Source organism: Pelodiscus sinensis, chromosome 2 (genome assembly GCF_052426305.1).
Source record: "Pelodiscus sinensis isolate ZL-2025 chromosome 2, ASM5242630v1, whole genome shotgun sequence".
NCBI classification, from domain to species: Eukaryota; Metazoa; Chordata; order Testudines; family Trionychidae; genus Pelodiscus; species Pelodiscus sinensis.
Genome location: NC_143053.1, coordinates 221,035,416 through 221,054,174, shown reverse-complemented (window position 1 = coordinate 221,054,174; position 18,759 = coordinate 221,035,416). Strand labels below are relative to the sequence as shown.

General features: G+C 41.4%; 1 protein-coding gene across 3 annotated transcripts in view; it reads left to right on the top strand.

The window, feature by feature from the left end:
- RSU1 (Ras suppressor protein 1) overlaps positions 1–18,759 on the top strand; it is a 158,836-nt gene that overhangs the window by 45,705 nt on the left and 94,372 nt on the right. For all 3 annotated transcript variants that reach the window (XM_075922459.2, XM_075922461.2, XM_075922462.2), the window contains exons 5-7: positions 9,445–9,563; positions 15,013–15,095; positions 15,365–15,479. In XM_075922459.2, coding sequence (XP_075778574.1) covers positions 9,445–9,563; positions 15,013–15,095; positions 15,365–15,479 — 317 coding nt within the window. The remainder of the gene's footprint in view (positions 1–9,444; positions 9,564–15,012; positions 15,096–15,364; positions 15,480–18,759) is intronic.

Below are 18,759 nucleotides of genomic sequence, written 5' to 3'. Positions count from 1 at the left end.
TCCAGTAGTCTTCTGGAATGGGAGTAAGGGAGAAATTCTCCCGTTGAGCCAACATGGTATAGACCCTGCAGTAAGTAGATCTAAACCAGATCAGCTTGAATTGTGCTACTAACAGAACTCAAATTGTGTAGTTTAAATCAAGTTGAACCCATAGTGTAGACCTACCCAATAGGGGCTAGCTAGCAATGCTCCATAGTCTGAATTAGGTAACAGTGTAAGACATTGATAATTGAACTTCATTGTTGGCTGCAGTGATATAAATATTTTCTTGATATTCTGTCTCTTCAATAAAGATGGTTTTGGTACTTTATTTTTTCTCTCTGGTTATCTAGCACAGTGAAATAGGCTTTGATTCTTGGTATCTTCTACTGGCTTGGATTTAACAGTGAGGCTGGTAATTAACATGTTTGCCTGGGAAAGTAACACGTCAGCATTCCACACACTCCCTTTGACTAGGGATTCAACTCAAGATGCAATGCTGAATCATTAGTAGAGGAAATAGTTGAATGCTTTCTACATATTATGAAACAAATGGCAAGTTGATTGTGCTTAGTCGTAACCAGTATCCTACTATCCTGCGTTAGTGTTTTAGGGATAGGAGCAAACAGATGTGAAAACAACATTCTTGCTTGGGAGTATCATTAGTCTTGCAGGTGGTAAACCAAAGGTTGTCTTCTATGTTAAATTTGTAGTGTAACATTCTACTTCTAGAATTTGCCCTTTGAGAGACTACAGCCATGTCCTCTAGGTGCCTCACATTTTACATATTGCAGTATAACTAACTTCATCCTAAAACTGGCAAATTCCCTCATGGTCCATTTCTCATTAAAGCCACTGGAAAAGTTTTGCTCGTAGGAGTTGGATCTGGCCCTTAGTGACTGCTGCTGAGAGAACCAGAGAGAGAAATAACGGGAAAAGAAGACAACCCCACCTTTGCAATGTGATTTATCCCCTTATAGATACAAAAAAAGTGTAACAGCCTGCAGGGCAGCTGAACAATTCAAACACTACCTCTCTCCAGCAAATAATCAGATCGCTTTGGGTAAAGTACTCCCACTCCCAGGTCAACTTCAATTCTTTTGAGGCCTTCTGTATGCTTTCCTTATTTGCCTTTCTCTGAGTGGTTTAAAAATATAATCAGAATCCAATGATAGAATGCGCTGCTGGTCTCTGTGTTGCTAAGCAGCACACTTCCTTTTCCCTCTTCATTTTTTGCTTTTTCTTAAGGATGACCAAGGTTTTGTCTTGGCTACCTTCAGAACTTGGTCATGTCAAGTCAACTGTGATTGCAGGCCATGCACAATCAAAAATGTTGATTGCTGCTCAGGTAAACCCCAGTGCCAGCCACTTGGGCTACTCCTTTGGAGGCAGGGGAGGGGAGTTCTGGGGCCATCCCTCTGGGTCCACCATAGGGCCAGCTGCTCGGATGGCCCTAGGGTCAGTGTTAATGTCTGCTGCAGATGTAATGGAGGTCACAGGAAGTCCAGCAGTCCATGACTTCCACAACAGATACAGAGCCCTACTTAGAGTACATTACTGTCCCTGTTGCAAAGATCTTAGGTGAGGTAAACAAGACAAAGGGTGACAGAGAAGCTGTTCTAATCTCATTTCATAGATGGTGAATGATGCACAGTGAGATCAAGGCCTTGATTCTGCAGAGAGTTCTGCTGGAGCATAACTTTGAGCACTTGCATAGTATTAATGGGTTGGTCTGCGCATGTGTTTAGCTAAGCATGGAAATCTTTCTAGAATGGGGAGTATAAATGATTTGCCCGAGATTATATAGGAATTCTAGTGCTGCTATAGCACCAGATCTCAACCATAGTGTGAGAATCTAATACTGAAATAAAGAGAACTGTAAACTATGTTTTAAAAGACTATCTTGCTGCTGCTGCCAGCTAATCATGTGTACTAGATTCATAGCTGCCTGAGTCCTTGAATAGCATTCCAAATGGGGCCTGCTGTTACACAAATATGCTGTTACCCTTCCCCCACTGCTTTATTCAAGGATATAAAACAGTCCGATCAGTTCATACATGCATCAGACACAGATGTGTAAATACCTTGGGCATAGGGCTGCTTGCTTATCTGTGTGCACATAATACAGCTGTGCAACTAGATGCCAACAGAAAGGAGAAGGCTTCTCAAAGAGAGGGAAGTACAAACAGCTCTGTAACATTAACTGGTGCTGCTTCTAGGCTGCATGTTGTGTATTCCCACATACCAATTACAAGCCTAATAGACTTGCTTCTGTTCTCTGGGCCCTTAATCATGGACTGAAGTAATCTTTAGAAAAAAACTAATATATGCTTTGCATTTTTATCAGTCAGGCTTGTCAGTGGAGTGGGGGGCAAAAGAAGCAACTGCCCTGGGGCCCATGACTCCCAGCGGCTCTTGTAGCCTTGGACCCTTCATATTGCCATCGGAGCCCCACACGCTTTGCGCCGCTTTGAGGGTTGGGGAATGGGCACGCCGTGCTCTGTGGGGCAGGGCACGCCGTGCTCTGTGGGGCAGGGCACGCCAAGCTCTGGGGAGCATAGAGGGCTTTCTGCCCTGGCCTAGCCCCATCCCTTCTAGGACCACAGTGTTGGGGCCCCTCATCTTGCCCAGGTGCCCACAGAGGCAGTCTGCTACCCTGCGAACAATTGCTGGCAGTTTTTCAGCTATCAACTTATCTACTTAACTGAAGTATCTAAGGCGGAAAAAATCATTTTTTGAAGAACTTAGATGTTGATGAAGGGGGAAGAGAGTCTTGACGCAAGTTTAGCTGCGACTTCTTCTAGGTAACAGCCAGCATTGGCTTGTAAAGAATAAATCTTGTCAAACCAATCTGATAGCTTTTTCTGATAGGATAGCTTTTTCTGATAGGATAACAAGCCTTTTGGATAAGGGAGAAGTGGTGGACGTGGTATACTTAGACTTTAGTAAGGCATTTGACAAGGTCTTGCCTGAACTTCTTATCAATAAACTAGGGAAATACAACCTAGATGGGGCTACTGTAAGGTGGGTGCGTAACTGGCTGGATAACTGTTTTCAGAAAGTAGTTAGAAAGTGTAGTTCAGAAAGTGGGGTTCCACAGGGGGTCTGTTTTGGGGCTGGTTCTGTTACATATCTTTGATTTGTCAGTGGTTCCCAAAGTTTTCAGCATCACGCCCCCTTTTTGATTTTTGAGAAACCCTCACGCCCTCCTCTCCCCCCCTCCAGCAAAACTTAAGTTTAAAAAAAAAAAAAAAAAGGAACTTGACTGGGGCTGAAACAAAAATAGCAGCAAAACTTGGGGGGTGGAGAGAGGGCTGGGATGCCTCGCGTCCCCCCTGGAATCTTTGTGCCAGTTTGAGAACCCATGATTTAGATGATGCATATAGAGTATTCTTGTTGAGTTGACAGAGGATGCCAAGCTGGGAGGGGTTGCAAGTGCTTTGGAGGATAGGGTCATAATTCAAAATGATCTGGACAAACTAGAGAAATGTTCTGTGGTAAACATGATGAAGTTTAATAAGGACAAATGCAAAGTACTCCACTTACCCAGAAAGAATAAGTTTCACATATACAGGACGGGAAGCAGCTGTCTAGGAAGGAATACTGCTGAAAGGGATTTAGGGGTCATAGTGGACAACAAGTTAAACATGAACCAACAGTGTGATGCTGTTGCAAAAAAGCAAACCTGATTCTGGGATGCATTAATGAGAGTGTTGTGAGCAAGACCGGAAAAGTCATTCTTCTGCTCTACTCTGTGCTGATCAGGCCTCAGAGCAACAAAACTGATTAAAGGACTAGAAAGCATGAGCTATGAGGGAAGACAGAAAGAAATGAGCTTTTTTTAGTTTTGAAGAGAGAAGACTGAGAGGGGACATGATAGCTGTTTTGAAGTATCTGAAAGGGTGTTATAAAAAGGAGGGAGAAAAATTGTTCTCCTTGGTATCTGAGGATAGGACAAGAAGCAATGGATTTAAGTTGCAACAAGGGAGGTTTAGATTGGACTAGGGATGTTAAAGACTAGTCGATTATCCAATAAGCAAATGCTTATTGGATATTCAGTCCACTAGTTGATTCTTTGTCCTTTGCTGCCTCTACGGGGTGGGGAGGAGGAGAAAGGGTATTCTAAGTGGCAGCGCCGCACAACTTTGACACCCCAAGCAGCTGTGCGGTGGCTGCCTCTTTAAAACACCACCTCTGGTGTGTTTCAAAGGGGCAGTTGCCAAGGAGCCCGGGGTCAGCTGGAGACTCCCTGGGTTCTGAGAGGCATTCCCTAGCTAGAACCCGGGGTCAGCTGGGGACTGACCCCAGGTTCTAGGGAAATGACTCTCGGAACCTGGGGTCAGCTGTGGAGTGCCCGGCCCACCCTGGTTCCATGGCGCTGCTCCTTTGAAACTCTGAGATTGTGTTTCAAAGGGGCAGCTGCGGTGGAGCCTGGGGGCAGCTGGGGATCCTCTGGGAACCTGGGATCATCTGGGGTGTCCCCCGCTGGTCCCCCACTGGGGTCTGGTATATTTCAAAGCAGGCATGCCGCTTGCAGCCCTGAGTCAGTGGGGGCTTCCCTGGGCTGCAGACGGAGTTGCACATTCCTGCTTTGAAATGTACAAGAGCCCCAGCTGGAGCTCTTAGGCACCTCCGCATTCTTCCTTTGAAATGTACATCGAGTAGTCGATGGAAATTCCATTGACTACTTGACTAATCAATTAACCTCCATTTAGCATCCCTAGATTGGACATCAGGAAAAACTTCCTAACTATCAGGGTGGTTAAACACAGGAATAAATTGCTTAGGGAGGTTGTGGAATCTCCATTACTGGAGATATTTAAGAACAGGCTAGACAGACACCTGTCAGAGATGATCTAGATAGTGCTTAGCCTGCTGTCAGGACGGGATTAGACTCCATGACTTCTCGAGGTCCCTTCCAGTTCTAGTGTTCTATGATTCTTCCAGGGAACTTGACAAGGGTTACCCAGTTTTAGTATATTGTGTCATTGTACATATTATAAATGTATTGGGTGTCATTTAATTGGGCTTAGGGTGCATGCACTTGAAGGAAGCATTTGATGGACCTATTGCTCATCAGAAGATTTCTGTAGATTCTTCAATGGAACATCTAAAACTTTGGTGCTTATTCTTATAAACTTATTTAGCAAATTATTGTAGCTTGACAGCATCGAGCTTCATCTTTTAATACAGATTTTAATATAGTTGAGTTAAATACTCTCACTTTGGCAAAAACTCACTCTGACCCTGAGGGTTTGAGTAGCCCTAATTTGGCATGACATAGCATGATTCAGATCTCCCCTTTATCTCAAGTTGCTTTCTTACAGTCAGATGAGAATAGCTTTCTTTTGTGGTGGTCTCCGTGAATACTCGGAAGCACTAACCTTGGAGTTGCATTAAAGAGTTTTGCTCTTGGTTTTTATTTCAGGCTCTCCTTTCATTGGTTCTTTTGGTTAGCTGTCCAGCACAGATGCTCCTCTTTTTAATAGTTAGACAGCTAGCACTGTCTGTTCTTAAGGTTGTGTGGCACTTGCTATCCTGTTGTCAGTTGCTTAACTTTGCCATACTTTAACAATGACATTTTCCAGGTGACTGTTGGCCAGCACAGTTCTGAGAATAAGGAGAAAGAAAATACATTTTCCCTATTGTTAAAATGTAGCAATCCTTTCTTTTGAAAAGTCCTAGTCACCCAATGCTGCAAGTTGAATTAGGCAGGGAATGGCCCTTGTGTCCGATGGGCTTTTGTCAGTTCCTGTGAAAATCTGCCCATGTTTGGCCAAGTTTAAAAAAAAAAAGTTTGAAAAATTTGACTTTTTCCATGTTTCATAGCTACTTAGCAGCTACAGTCTCTTAAGGTTCCCTGCACATTGAGTACGCCGCAGCCTGTACGTGATCATACTGCAGATGAGCCATCTCTACATAAGAACGGCCGTACTGGGTCAGACCAAAGGTCCATCTAGCCCAGTAGCCTGTCTGCCGACAGTGGCCAGCACCAGGTGCCCCAGAGATGGTGGACCGAAGACAATGATCAAGCGATTTGTCTCGTGCCATCTGTCTCCAGCCTCTGACAAACAGAGGCCAAGGACACCATTTAATCCCCTAGCTACACGTTCTCCGTGTAGAGATGGCTCATCTGAGAGAGGACCCTTCTCTCTCCTCTGCTCTGAATGACCCTCTGCTAGTGCTCAGGCAACATGGAAATGGAAGCAGACTGATTCAGATGCAGACAGGACAAGAATTAAACCAGAGAGAATACAAGAGTTTTGGTACTGAGAACGGGGTAAAGTGGGGAAATAAGGCTGGGACTGGTTTGCCAGGGAGGATGGTCCTGTTGAAGGAAACTGGAAGGTGGAAGAGGAGGTAGGCAATGGTTCTAAGTCAGGTGGCAGAAGAAGCACTAATACTGGACAGGAAGCTGAGGGAGGGCTGGAGTTAGATGGCCAAAGAGGGAGTGAGCAGAAGTTGGGCAGATTGCAGGGAACATAGGCTGAGTGGGTCTGATGACTAGAGTACGCACTCAAGAATGACACTCGAGATTCATGAGTGTCAGCATTCCTTTGCTGTCAGCAAATATGCTACAGCCTCCATACTCTGGGTGTCCCCAATTTGGGAACACCCATCGTACAGTCCCTGGCAGGCAGAAGCGTCTCTGGACACTGCTAGGGATGCTAAAATTAAATTCATCAACTAATCGAATAGTCGATGGAATTTCCATTGACTTTAGGATTCGTTGATGAGGGTGCTTCTGCTTTGAAATATAGCAAGAGTCCACTGAGCTGTTGCTACATTTCAAAGGTGGCAGTGCCAGCATTCCTCCTTTGAAATGTACAAGAACCCCAGCAGGGACTCTTGTACGTTTCAAAGGTGGAACACCACCGCTATGCCTCTGCCCCCTCCCCAGCTTTTAAGCTGGCTTCCCCCATCACCTCCTCCTTCTCCCCTCCCCCTTGCTGCTTCTTTCTGATAGAGGCAGCAAGGGGTCGGGGGAGTGACTAGTCAATTAGTCGCTTACATCCCTAGATGCTGCCACCTTCCATTTCCCCCAGCTGGGGGAACGGCAGCACAGCAACATGCTCTGTTGAAGACTTTTCCTTGTTGCTCCCCTAGTGGTGGGGAGCAGCTGGGGTAACGAAGTGCCAGCCAACTCAACCCTCACTCTTGTCTTGGCTAGCAAAATCTTTAATCTGGCAAACCCCATTTCCTAGGGTTGCTGGATTAGAGGTTCAAGTGTATCTGTGAAATTCACCTGCCAAATGTATGCCTTATCTTTCCCCAGTGTTGGCTCACATAGAAAATGACCTAATATGGCTATCAGTTATTCTGTGAGCTCAAATGACAGAGATCTGTGTGGTAGATCGAAAAGTCCTAACCCATCTAATGATCCACAGCGATGTCAGTATGCTGCCCCATACTGGAATTTTTTAGTTTGCTTTTTTGTGTGTGTATTCTATTTCCTGTATTAAAAGAACATTATTAAGGTTGCAAAATCAAGCATTAAAAATTAGGAATTGCAAGACTTAAGGCTGACACTGCAACCTTAATTCAGGATCCTTGTGTGTGTATTAGGATAGTCTCTAATTACATGATTGCATACTGTGTTTTTCCCACAGGACCTCACCTCATTTAGTGCGCTGAGTGCACCTTTTTTTGGAGGTGAATCAGAGTTCTCTAGTGAAGGAGGTTGTTGTAGAAGGTATATCGTGCATGAGGCAAGGTGTTGTAAGAAGAAAAAGGATGGTATGATTAAGGAAGCTGAATGCTATTCTGGAAAATTGATTCTATCCCTTTCTCTGATACAGAGTTCCTATGTGATACTGAGCAAATCCACTTCATCAAGGTTCTGTCAACATCTGTTCCTCACTTTGGGGGTGTCATACTTAAGACTGGGGTCTGGTTTGTCTGAAGTGCTCACAGTGTAATAAAACTCAGGGTACGTCTAGACTACATGCCTCTGTCACCAGAGGCATGTAGATTAGGCTACCAGACATAGGAGGCTTACCTGGGTGGTCGACAAATACCTTTTGATGTCGCCACCCGCGCATCCAGACTACAGCGCTGAACCGACAAACAGCTGATTAGCTGTTCGTTGGCTCAGCGCGGCAGCCATGTAAATTTAAATGAAGCGGCGATTATTTAAATCGCCACTTCATTTTACTATGTCTGGTAGCCTAATCTACATGCCTCTGGTGACAGAGGCATGTAGTCTAGACGTACCCTCAGTGTTTTGAACATATTCAGTACTATAGAATAAGTATTTTGAAAACTAAGATCCTATGCATCTCAAATTGGGCATCCAATAGATGCCTCTCATGACCTTATCTCTGTCCTTCAGTTCCCATTCTGTGGATACGGCTTGTCTCCCAGAGGTGTCATGAAAAGAAATTTAGCGATGTTTGTGAAGCAATCAGGTATTACAACAATGAGTTTTGTGGAAAAGGAATTTAATAATTCTGTCTTCGGAACAGTGTTTGAATAGTGTGCAGTAAATAAGGCCTGGACCACACATGATCCAATAAGAGAAAACAAAATATTGAATAGCTGATCATTAACTGGGCACTGTCTAGTTTGGACACGGGTGGGGAAAAGTAGTTTGTGATCATATAGTTTAAGACTGTTGTACAGACAAATTTAATTCTGGCACTTCCTAGCTGTTGAATGCTTGAATTTTCAACCTTGATGAGTGTGTGTAAATAAGCCATGTAACATTTTCCACTACTATAATTAGTGCAGATTGGAAGATCTTGTTGCCTGAAAGTTTGGTACCCTTCATCCCTTTTCATGACTTCCCTGCCACACCACCTATTCACCCCATTGTGCGACCAGTTCTGTTTGAAATTGCCATCCACATGTAACCTTCTTCAATTCTCTGTTGGCCATTCCTTGCTGTGCTGCCCCACCCCCAAACCATCTCTTACTGAAGAGTGGTAAAGTCTTGTTCATCCTTCCTCAGTGACTTGATAGCCATTGTAGGTCAGTTTGGTCCTGGATCTCTGTGCTCCTTGAATTAACTGTAGCTTTCTGCCTTTAGTTTACTAATCTAGCTGGACTATACAGCTTTAGATGGGGCTCCTTGGCCTGGTAATTAGATGCCTCAATGAATATGCAGCCATTATGACCTGAATGGTTTTACTTAAGTGCAATCAAACATGAACTGGTGTGAGACAAAACCAACTTTATTAGGAAACATGAGAGGATAAAGTTAAGGAAGGGATGTAGGCTGAGCAATAGGAATGAAAAATCATGGGGAATTTGGTATGTGGGTCTCAATCTCATGAGGTGCTGAGCACCCTCAGTTCACATCTCATTAACCCAGTAAGAGTTGAGGGCTTTGGCATCATGCCCTAAAGGGTTGACCCAGAAATTAGTGTAGCCTTTTTTTTTAAATGCCATCTTTTTTTGCTTATGACTAACTAGTAAGATGAGTATAAACATGCTCTGTGTGTCTTATTTTTCCATCACCAACAGCATGAACAGGTTAAATACCTTGCCTAGAGGATTTGGATCTTTACCAGCTCTGGAGGTTCTTGACTTGACTTATAACAACTTAAATGAAAATTCCCTGTCTGGAAACTTCTTCTATCTGAGTAAGAAACTTTTTTTAAAAAAATCTATAAATCTTCCTGAAATGGTGTTTTGCTTTCTGCTGGTGAAATTTATTTGATAGAGACCAAACTCCAATAGAATTTTTTAGATATATGTTTTTCTTCCTTGGATCCTCTTGAATATTTCTACATAGCTCAGCAATACATACCATTGATATACAATCACCTGACACTAGTGGGCATGGAAGGACTTGGTTAGTAATGGCATATTAGCTTTCTTGAGGATAATATTTTCTTGAGTCACATATTTAGCTAAAATGTAATAGAAGCTAACAAACCTCTTGGGACAATAAAGAATGTCACCTTGAAGCGTGTTGACTATCTGAAAGTAGCCATAACCAACTTGTTTCTGACTGCTCTTGTTAAAAACTATTTTACCAGCAAGTAAGAGTGAGTGTGAGTGTATGTGTAGTTCCTTATATACACACAGTGTTAAAAGTGGAGATGTAAAAATCCCATTGAATTGGTTAACCAATTCAGACTCAGTCTTGCTGAGTCTGCCCCCTGCCTGTGAGGTGCCTGGTTTCACCGTGGGAAGGGACACTGGAACAGACCACTTCCTGCAGCGGGAGGGAAGCTACTCCAGCCCCCACCAGTTAACTGGTTAACCTTTCATGTCCCTACTTATAAGCATGTTAAGGTTACAAAGTCAAACACTCAAAAGTTATGAAATCTCACAATTCAGATTGCTTTTGCAACTTTAATTGCACTTTTTTGTCCATATCCATTTTGATGGTCTTTAATTATGACTTACTGCTTTTTCCCATGCGATCCCAGGCTTGGTAAGTGAATTCAATATTACTTTTTGTTTTTTCAGTGTGTGGCCACAGGCCTTATTTAATATACGCAATCCAAACATTGAATACAGTATTGTTGATTTCCTCCAGGGCATTTCTGTGGTGCTCTCAACATACTGTGAGTGCTTAATCCACTGTTAATGTATTTAGCTTCTAGAACACTCCTGGGGCATGTGATATTGTGCCTGTTTTATAGGTGTGGATCTGAGGCACGGAGAACCTAAAACAAAAATTGTCCAAAGTTTCTACTTATTTTTCAGATTCCCTTGCATTTTTATAGCACCTTTATATGTTACAAGCACAGCTCCTTCCCCTCCCCCATCTACCTTAACATCTGTGAACAATTGGCTTTTCTGCCAAAACTGGCCCTAAGTATCTATAGTAAGGCACCCAGTAAATGAGGAACACATAATTGGTGGCCTACTGTGAATGCTTTAGTTTGTGACTTGCACAGCAACAGATAGGAACTCTGTGGCAGAAGCAGGTATAGGGCAATATTCAGTTTCCTTAATCATAAGACCCTCTCTTGCCTCTTCACAGGACACCTTCCAACTTCTGCAACAAGAGTCCTATGACAACAGCTTCTTTCACTACATGGCTATGATTCATTCCAGAGCTCTATTGTTTGCATACACTGAATGAGACTAGTTAGAAGAAATAGGATGTGACCATGTAGTTAGACTGTATTATTAATTTATGCACAGAGGCTCAGTTATGGTTACACAGGTAATCCTTGTTCTGGTGTTTCCTAACTTTTGAGTGTTTGAATGTGCAACTTTCATATTCTTTTATATATAGTTTTTATTGGAAGTCGGATCATAGCCGTAAGCAGAAAACGTAGAAAACCATTTTGAGGAGGCCATGCTGCTGTCTGAGAAGGACCTACTGATTATGATCCAACAAAAGGAAAACTGTAGATTATCAAAAAGTTTAAATGACAACAGTGCAACTAACAAGAAACCTGCAAAACAGACGTTCAGCCTGCCCTAGGAGAAGGTGGGAGGTCTTCTCCTCCTCCCCCTGTTCAACACTGTACTATTTTGGTTTAATATTCATGCAAAGTACAATGCACCACCCCAGGGCTATATAAATAGTAATAAGCTAAATGGATGTAGGATCATACAATACTAGAACTGGAAGAGACCTTGTGAGATCAAGTCCAGTCCCCTGCCCTCATGGTAGGACCATATCATCCCCGATAGATGTCTAACGTGCTCTTAAGTATCTCCAGTGATGCAGATTCCACAAGCTTCCTAGGCAATTTATTCCAGTGTTTAACCACCCTGACAGGACGTTTTTCCTAACTTCCAACCTAAACCTCCCTTGCTGCAGTTTAAGTCTATTGCTCTTTGTCCTAGGAGAACTTTTTTTTTTTATCCTAAGAGGCCAAGGAGAACAATTTCCCCCTCTCCTCCATGTGACACCCTTTTAGATACCTGAAAGCTGCTATCATATCCCTTCTGTCTTCTCTTTTCCAAACTAAACAAGTTCAGTTCCTTCAGCCTTGCCTGCATAGCTCTCTAATCAGTTTTGATGATCTTTGCTGGACCGTCTCTAATTTCTCCATCTCTCTTGAAATGTGGTGCCTAGAACTGGACACAATAGTCCAATTGAAGCCTAATCAGCATAAAAGAAAGAATGACTTCTCATGTCTTGCTCACAACACTACTATTAATGCATCCCAGAATAAGGTTTGCTTTTTTTTCAACAGTGTCATATTGTTGACTCATATTTAACTTGTCCACTATGACCCCTAAATCCCTTTCAGCAGTACTCCTTCCTAGACAGTTGCTTCCTATTCTGTATATGTGAGACTGATTTTTCTTTCCTAAGTGGGGTACTTTGCATTTGTCCTTATTAAATTTTGTAGTATTTACCTCACACCATTTCTCTAGTTTGTCCAGATCATTTTGAATGTTGATCCTATCCTCCAAAGCACTTGTGAGCACTCCCAGCTTGGTGTCATCTGCAAACTAAATAAGCGTATTCTCTCTACCATCATCTAAATCATAAATGAAGATATTGAACAGAACAGGTCCCAGAATAGACCCACTGTGGAACCCCACTTGTTATGCCCTTCTAGCATGATTGTGAACCATTAATTACTTTCTTAGAACAGTTATCCAGTCCGTTACGCACCCACCTTATCGTAGCCCCATCTAGGTTGTATTTGCCTAGTTTATTGATAAGAAGGTCTTGCGAGACCACAGCAAATGCCTTACTAAAGTCTAAATATACTACATCCACCACTTCTCTCTTATCCACAAGACTTATTAGCCTATCAAAGAAAGCTATCAGATTGGTTTGACATGATTTGTTCTTTACAAATCCATGTTGGCTGTCACCTATCACCTTTTTATCTTCTAGATGTTTGCAGATGAATTCCTTAATTACTTGCTCCATTATCTTTCCTGGCACAGATGTTAAACAGACTGGTCTGTAGTTTCCTGGGTTGTTCTTATTGCCCTTTTTATTGATGGGCACTATATTTGCCCTTTTCCAGTCTTCTGGAATCTCTCCTGACTTCCATGATTTTTCAAAGGTGATAGCTAAAGGCTCAGATATCTCCTCTATCAGCTCCTTGAGTATTCTAGGATGCATTTCATCAGGCCCTGGTGACTTGCAGACATCTAACTTTTCTAAGTAATTTTTAACTCCGGTTTTCTTAAAAATTATTTCTTAACCTACCCCATTTCCACTAGCATTCACTATGCTATGCATCCCTTCATCATCAAACTTCTTGGTAAATACTGAAACAAAGAAGTCATTAAGCACCTCTGCCACTTCCAAGTTTCCTGGTATTGTTTCTTCCTCCTTACTGAGCAATTGGCCTAGCTTGTTCTTAGTCTTCCTCTTGCTTCCAATATATTTATAGAATGTCTTCTTGTTACCCTTTGTTTCTAGCTAGATTGAGCTCTTTTTGTGCATTTTCCTTTCTAATCTTGCCCCTGCATATGTGTGGTGTTTGTTTATATTCATCCTTTGAAATTTAACCTAATTTCCACTTCTTATGAGACTCCTTTTTGATTATTAGATCATGCAGGATTTCCTGGTTTCAGCCAAGGTGGTCTTTTGCCATACTTTCTATCTGTCATATGCAGTGGAATAGTTTGCTTTCGGGCCCCTAATAATGTCCCTTTGAAAAACTGCCTACTCTTTTCAGTTGTTTTTCCTCTAGTCTTGCTTCCCATAGAACCTTACCTACCAGCTCTCTGAGTTTACTAAAATCTGCCTTCCTGAAATCTGTTGTTTCTATTTCGCTGTTCTCCCTTCTACCATTCCTTGGTATCATGAACTCTATGATCACTTTCACCCTGGTTGCCTTCCACTTCCAGTTTTTCAACCAGTTCCTCCCTATTTGTTAAAATCAAATCTAGAACGGTTTCCCCCCAGTAGCTTTCTCAACCTTCTGAAATAAATTGTCTCCATTGCAGTCCAAGAACTTATTGGATAATCTGTGCTCTTCTGTGTTGGCTTGCCAACATCTGTCTGGATAGTTGAGGTCCCCCATCACCACCAAATCCTGCACTTTGGATGATTTTGTGAGGTTTTTTAAAAATGTCTCATCTACCTCTTCTGCCTTGTTAGGTGATGTATACAGGCAGTCCCCGGATTACATTGATCCAACTTACATCAGATCCCTACTTACAAACGGGGTGAGGCAACCCCGCACTAGCTGCTTCCCCCCAGCAGACCAGGGAGACACTAAGCTAGCACCCTCCCCCCCCCCCCCCCCCCAGCAGACCTGGGAGACACGGAGTGGCTTTTCTCAGCAGACACCTCAGCTTGAGAATAAAGGACTGAGGGAAGTGAGGCGTGGGAGAATAAAACTGAGCTCTGGAGAAATGTTTGCCTAGAGTTTCCCCTACAATATGTACCAGTTCCGACTTACATACAAATTCAACTTAAGAACAAACCTACAGTCCCTATCTTGTACGTAACCTGGGGACTTCCTGTAGTAGACCCCTAGCATGACATCACCCTTGTTTTTCACCCCTTTTAGCCAGAGGCTCTCAACAAGTCTGTCCCCTACATACATTTCCACCTCAGTCCAAGTGTATACATTTTTAATATATAAGGCAATAGTATAATGTAATGGGTGTTGCTTTTCAGTTTTGGATTTGATCATTGATCTACATAACAGAGAGATCACCTATGACAATATACATGATTTCACATGAACTCAGTTGTGTTTGTATTCTGTCCTGTTTTAAGCTCTTTCCACAGAGCTGCACTATGCTGCATGTAGTTAAATACAGGTGTAAGTTCATTCCAATACACAGCTTTTTTAATGCAAATTGGGTAATAACTAGGGATCAGATGTAATAAAGAGTAATTGCTCCATCTGACAGCTGAGTGTTGAAACTGTGTACTGGAACCTGCCAGAGTCTATTGTAGAAATTGTTAATTGTGTCAGTCCTTTTGGATATAGATGTTTTCCTGAACATACCAACAATACAATAAGGTAGTAAATCTAAGTTTAACCTGCTTGTTATTATTGTGAGCCCTGAGTATGTCAAAGGCTTTTCACCAAGTCAGGGTTATTAATCAAACCTGACTCTTCTCTTATTGATCAGACCACAAATGGTTGGGCTATATGCCACCCTGTTTATATATTGCTGTTTAATTTGCAGCCACCCTGCGTGCACTCTATCTAAGTGACAACGATTTTGAAGTCCTGCCACCAGATATTGGGAAGCTCACAAAGTTGCAGATAGTAAGTAATTTATCTAAATTCTTAGAAAATCAATTCACTTTCGCAGCCCTTGTAGAGGTAGAATCTAGTCAATTTAAGAAGTAGTAGGTTTGTTTTTCAGCAATAACCACTACACCTGGTACTGTTTCTTGTTTATCTTGTAAATAAATTGGAAGAATTGACTGTTGGGGGAGGGGGCGGCTAGGAGTGGACAGGGAGCAAGTGTTCTTTTTTTAGGCTGCTTTATTTTTAACTGAAAATTGTTCTGACAACTTTATATTTTCTTTTAGCTGAGCCTTAGGGACAATGACCTGATCTCACTGCCTAAAGAAATTGGTGAACTCATTCAGCTTAAGGAACTTCATATCCAGGGAAACCGTCTTACTGTGCTGCCCCCAGAACTAGGTAAGATTGTAGATGGTCATTTCTTGTTTCGAGTGATGATTATGCCACAGTGCGTTTCCTGGTGATAGCCTAAACCATCTGTTGATCTCCAAGAAATATTTTTTGCTGAGATTCAGTGCTATTATCTGCTTATTCCCTCCAGACAGACAGACAGACACACACACACTTTCTTATTGTGTTTGTATGTATGTGTATGTTTGGGAGAGGAGGGGTTCGCCTTTTACTCGTATTTCACATTTGGCTGCATTACTTGTTCCCATATTATGCATGACCTGTGTATTAGTCAGATTGTAAAATTTGCATACCACATTCTGCTTTGTACATAATTTCTTCTAAAAACCTATTTTAATTGTCTAAAGCTTGTTGTGCTGAAACCATTCTTCAGTGAGCAAAAATAAATTTTGAATTATCAGCGGTTGGATGTGTCTTTCTTTAGCCAATTTCTGTGGAAATGGAAGTTTGGTCAATAAAACTGAGAGAAAGCTAAGTTAGTTAGTTGGGTTTTTTGTTTGTCTGTATTTTGATATCCTGATATTATTAGTAATCTGACCGCTTTCCCTCAAAACAATGGAACCCCAAACTATAGATTTCTGCCATTATCACTAGTAATTTAATTTTCTTGAATCAAAGTAATGTTCTTCATTAGAAATTTAAAAACTGTGTATGTAGCACATTTTCATTGCACGTGTGTATTTCTGAGCTATCGGCATTGACTGCAGTGGAGTTCTGCCCGCTTTCACAAAATCTCCATTTGGGCTAACCTGTTTTGATACCCTTTACAAATGTCATCTTAGTGTAAATATGTAGCAGGATCAGTTATCTGTTGCTCTTGTGAATGTTGTGGTGTAGTCTCTACCAATTCCTATCTAATAGCTGCTCATAAACACATACAGGTGTGTGTGTGTGTGTGTGTGTGTGTGTGTGTGTGTGTGTACATGTTCCCTTGCTCCCCACCCTTCTTCCACTTGGGAGAATAATTATGCAAAATTTTATCATCTGAACATGCTGTGACCACTTAGATTATATGATAATTGCTGTCTGTTGTTCTTTTGTAGAAATGGTATTCTGTTCTAAATCCACATTTTTTACTTTATATGTGTTGTCAAGCTTTACACATTCAAATGTGTTTCTTTTAGGGTGGTGGGACTGGGTTTGTTTGGATTCTGTTTAGTCACCATATTTCTGTCTTTATCAGTGTAGTAACTGTAGTATACTGACAGCTCTTTCTCTCGCTGCTGATGGATGAAAGCTGTTTTTCTGCTACCTTAATTTTAGTAATAGAAATGGTATTTTAATTTTAGGTGTTTTAAAATATCATAACACTGGTATACTTTTTCCTAAATCTTTTTTCATAGCTTTGTTCACTTTTGTTCATTTAAAACAATATTTTGGAAGCCTACACTATTTATAGAAATGTAATTTTCTATAGATTTCTTATTTTAGTGTCTTGGAATTATCTAGAAAGGGAAGATGTGTCCTTTAACATGAACATATCCAGTTTCTATGGCTAATTAAGTGTTCTAAGCATATGTTTTACCATAAATGTGTATACCAAGGGAAATATGTACGAAGACCCTGTTGAGATTTATTCAGGGTTGATGTGCCAAATAGACAATACCGGATTTGAAATATTTGTTTTTGTTTTTCTGTCTTGGTGTGCTGCTGATCTGATTAGGACTGGGGTGGATTGTCCGGGGTGTGGCGTTTCTCGCCTCTATTGCTTATTGCACCTTTTTCTTTAACACATGCATTATGAGGTATAAATTATGAATCTTCCAGTATTTCATGTTATGATCTTATATTGGATTCTCACTTATGATATAGAGAAATAGCCCATTGCTGTTAGATTCTGTGCCATGCATAATGTCAGATATATAGTAAATATATCAAGTATGTAAGACTATTAGTTTTATTTCTAAAGTCACATCTCGATCTAGATGTGTAACTTACGCTTTCTGTAACATTATGAGAAAAGAATTATGCTTTCTGTACATACTGTTTAAAATAATGAATCATGGGAGTAGCATATAATGTATTAGCATATCTTGTCCTCCTTTTTCCTGTTTTTCCTTCCTCACTGCCTCTTTAAAATCTGATTTTAGACATGATGCAATCAGTAAGAGTAAGTGTCTCGTAGCAGAGGCCAAGTATGATTTTGTTTAGTGAGTACTTTAGGTGCTCTTTTAGTCAGGTGGTTAGAGCACTAGGTTGAGACTCAAAATCTTGGTTCCGAGGCTGGCTCTGCCTCTGGCTTGCTGGGTGACCTAGGACATTCATTTTGCCATTCTGTGCCTTTGTTTCTCCTTCTGTGAAGTGAGACTGATGATACTGACAGCCTTGGTAAAATGTTTTATAAGAGTTAGGTATTTATAAAATGCTTCACCATTTGTTGTAATAACTTAACCAGCATCTGTCAGACAACTTTTGGGTTCTTAATCTCCTGAGCAAAATCATGCAGTAAGAAGAACTGTTCAGTTTTGTGCTGTACCTTTTGGACAAATGGCTTTTTAACTAGCGGATGCTATTTGCATGATGTGGCAGTGGTATCATTTGATTTAAAATAAGTAAAGTCTCTCTGAATTTCAGGTGGAGAAGGCATTTGACTTACAAGAATTAGTTATCTGATGCATTGCAGAAAAGAGTCTTTAGATGCTCAGATATCAATGAATGTGCACAGTATAAGTAAAAGAGGACAACATTTATCTGAGAGGGAGAGAGGATCTGGTGAATTGGGATAAGGAGTCTTTCGAGGAGATGGGGGAAGTATGGAAGAGGGCATGAAGAAATGAGTGGAGGTAGGGAAGGACACAGACAGCAGGACAGGAATCACTAGAAGTGAAGGAAGTAAAATGTTGAGTTGGAAGAGGGACAGTTGTTCACAAATTCCACTTTTCAGAATATTGATGAAGATTCCATCCAGTATTGCTGAGTTTGGTGATATTCGGTGTGCAAGTGAGGGAAGTGTAGAACCAGCCCATGTTTGTATTTAGCAGAGACTACCTGTCATTAATGTAAGAAAAAAACAAATGTACTCTTGTCCAATGGAAACAAGAACACACCTCATACAATGCATTGGTTCCCTTGATTAGGAGGCATGTCTGTAAATACAGTATGTGTGAATGATGAATGCAGGAAATGGCTGGGGGTGGATAGATGGAATTCACAGCTTGTTTTTATCATTTGTCTCTCCAAACCCAGTTCATGAGAAATGTTTGTGGGCAGTCATATATAAACTTTGAAGAGGTGTTGGCATTTTTTCCTAGCATTTAAAAGGTTATAT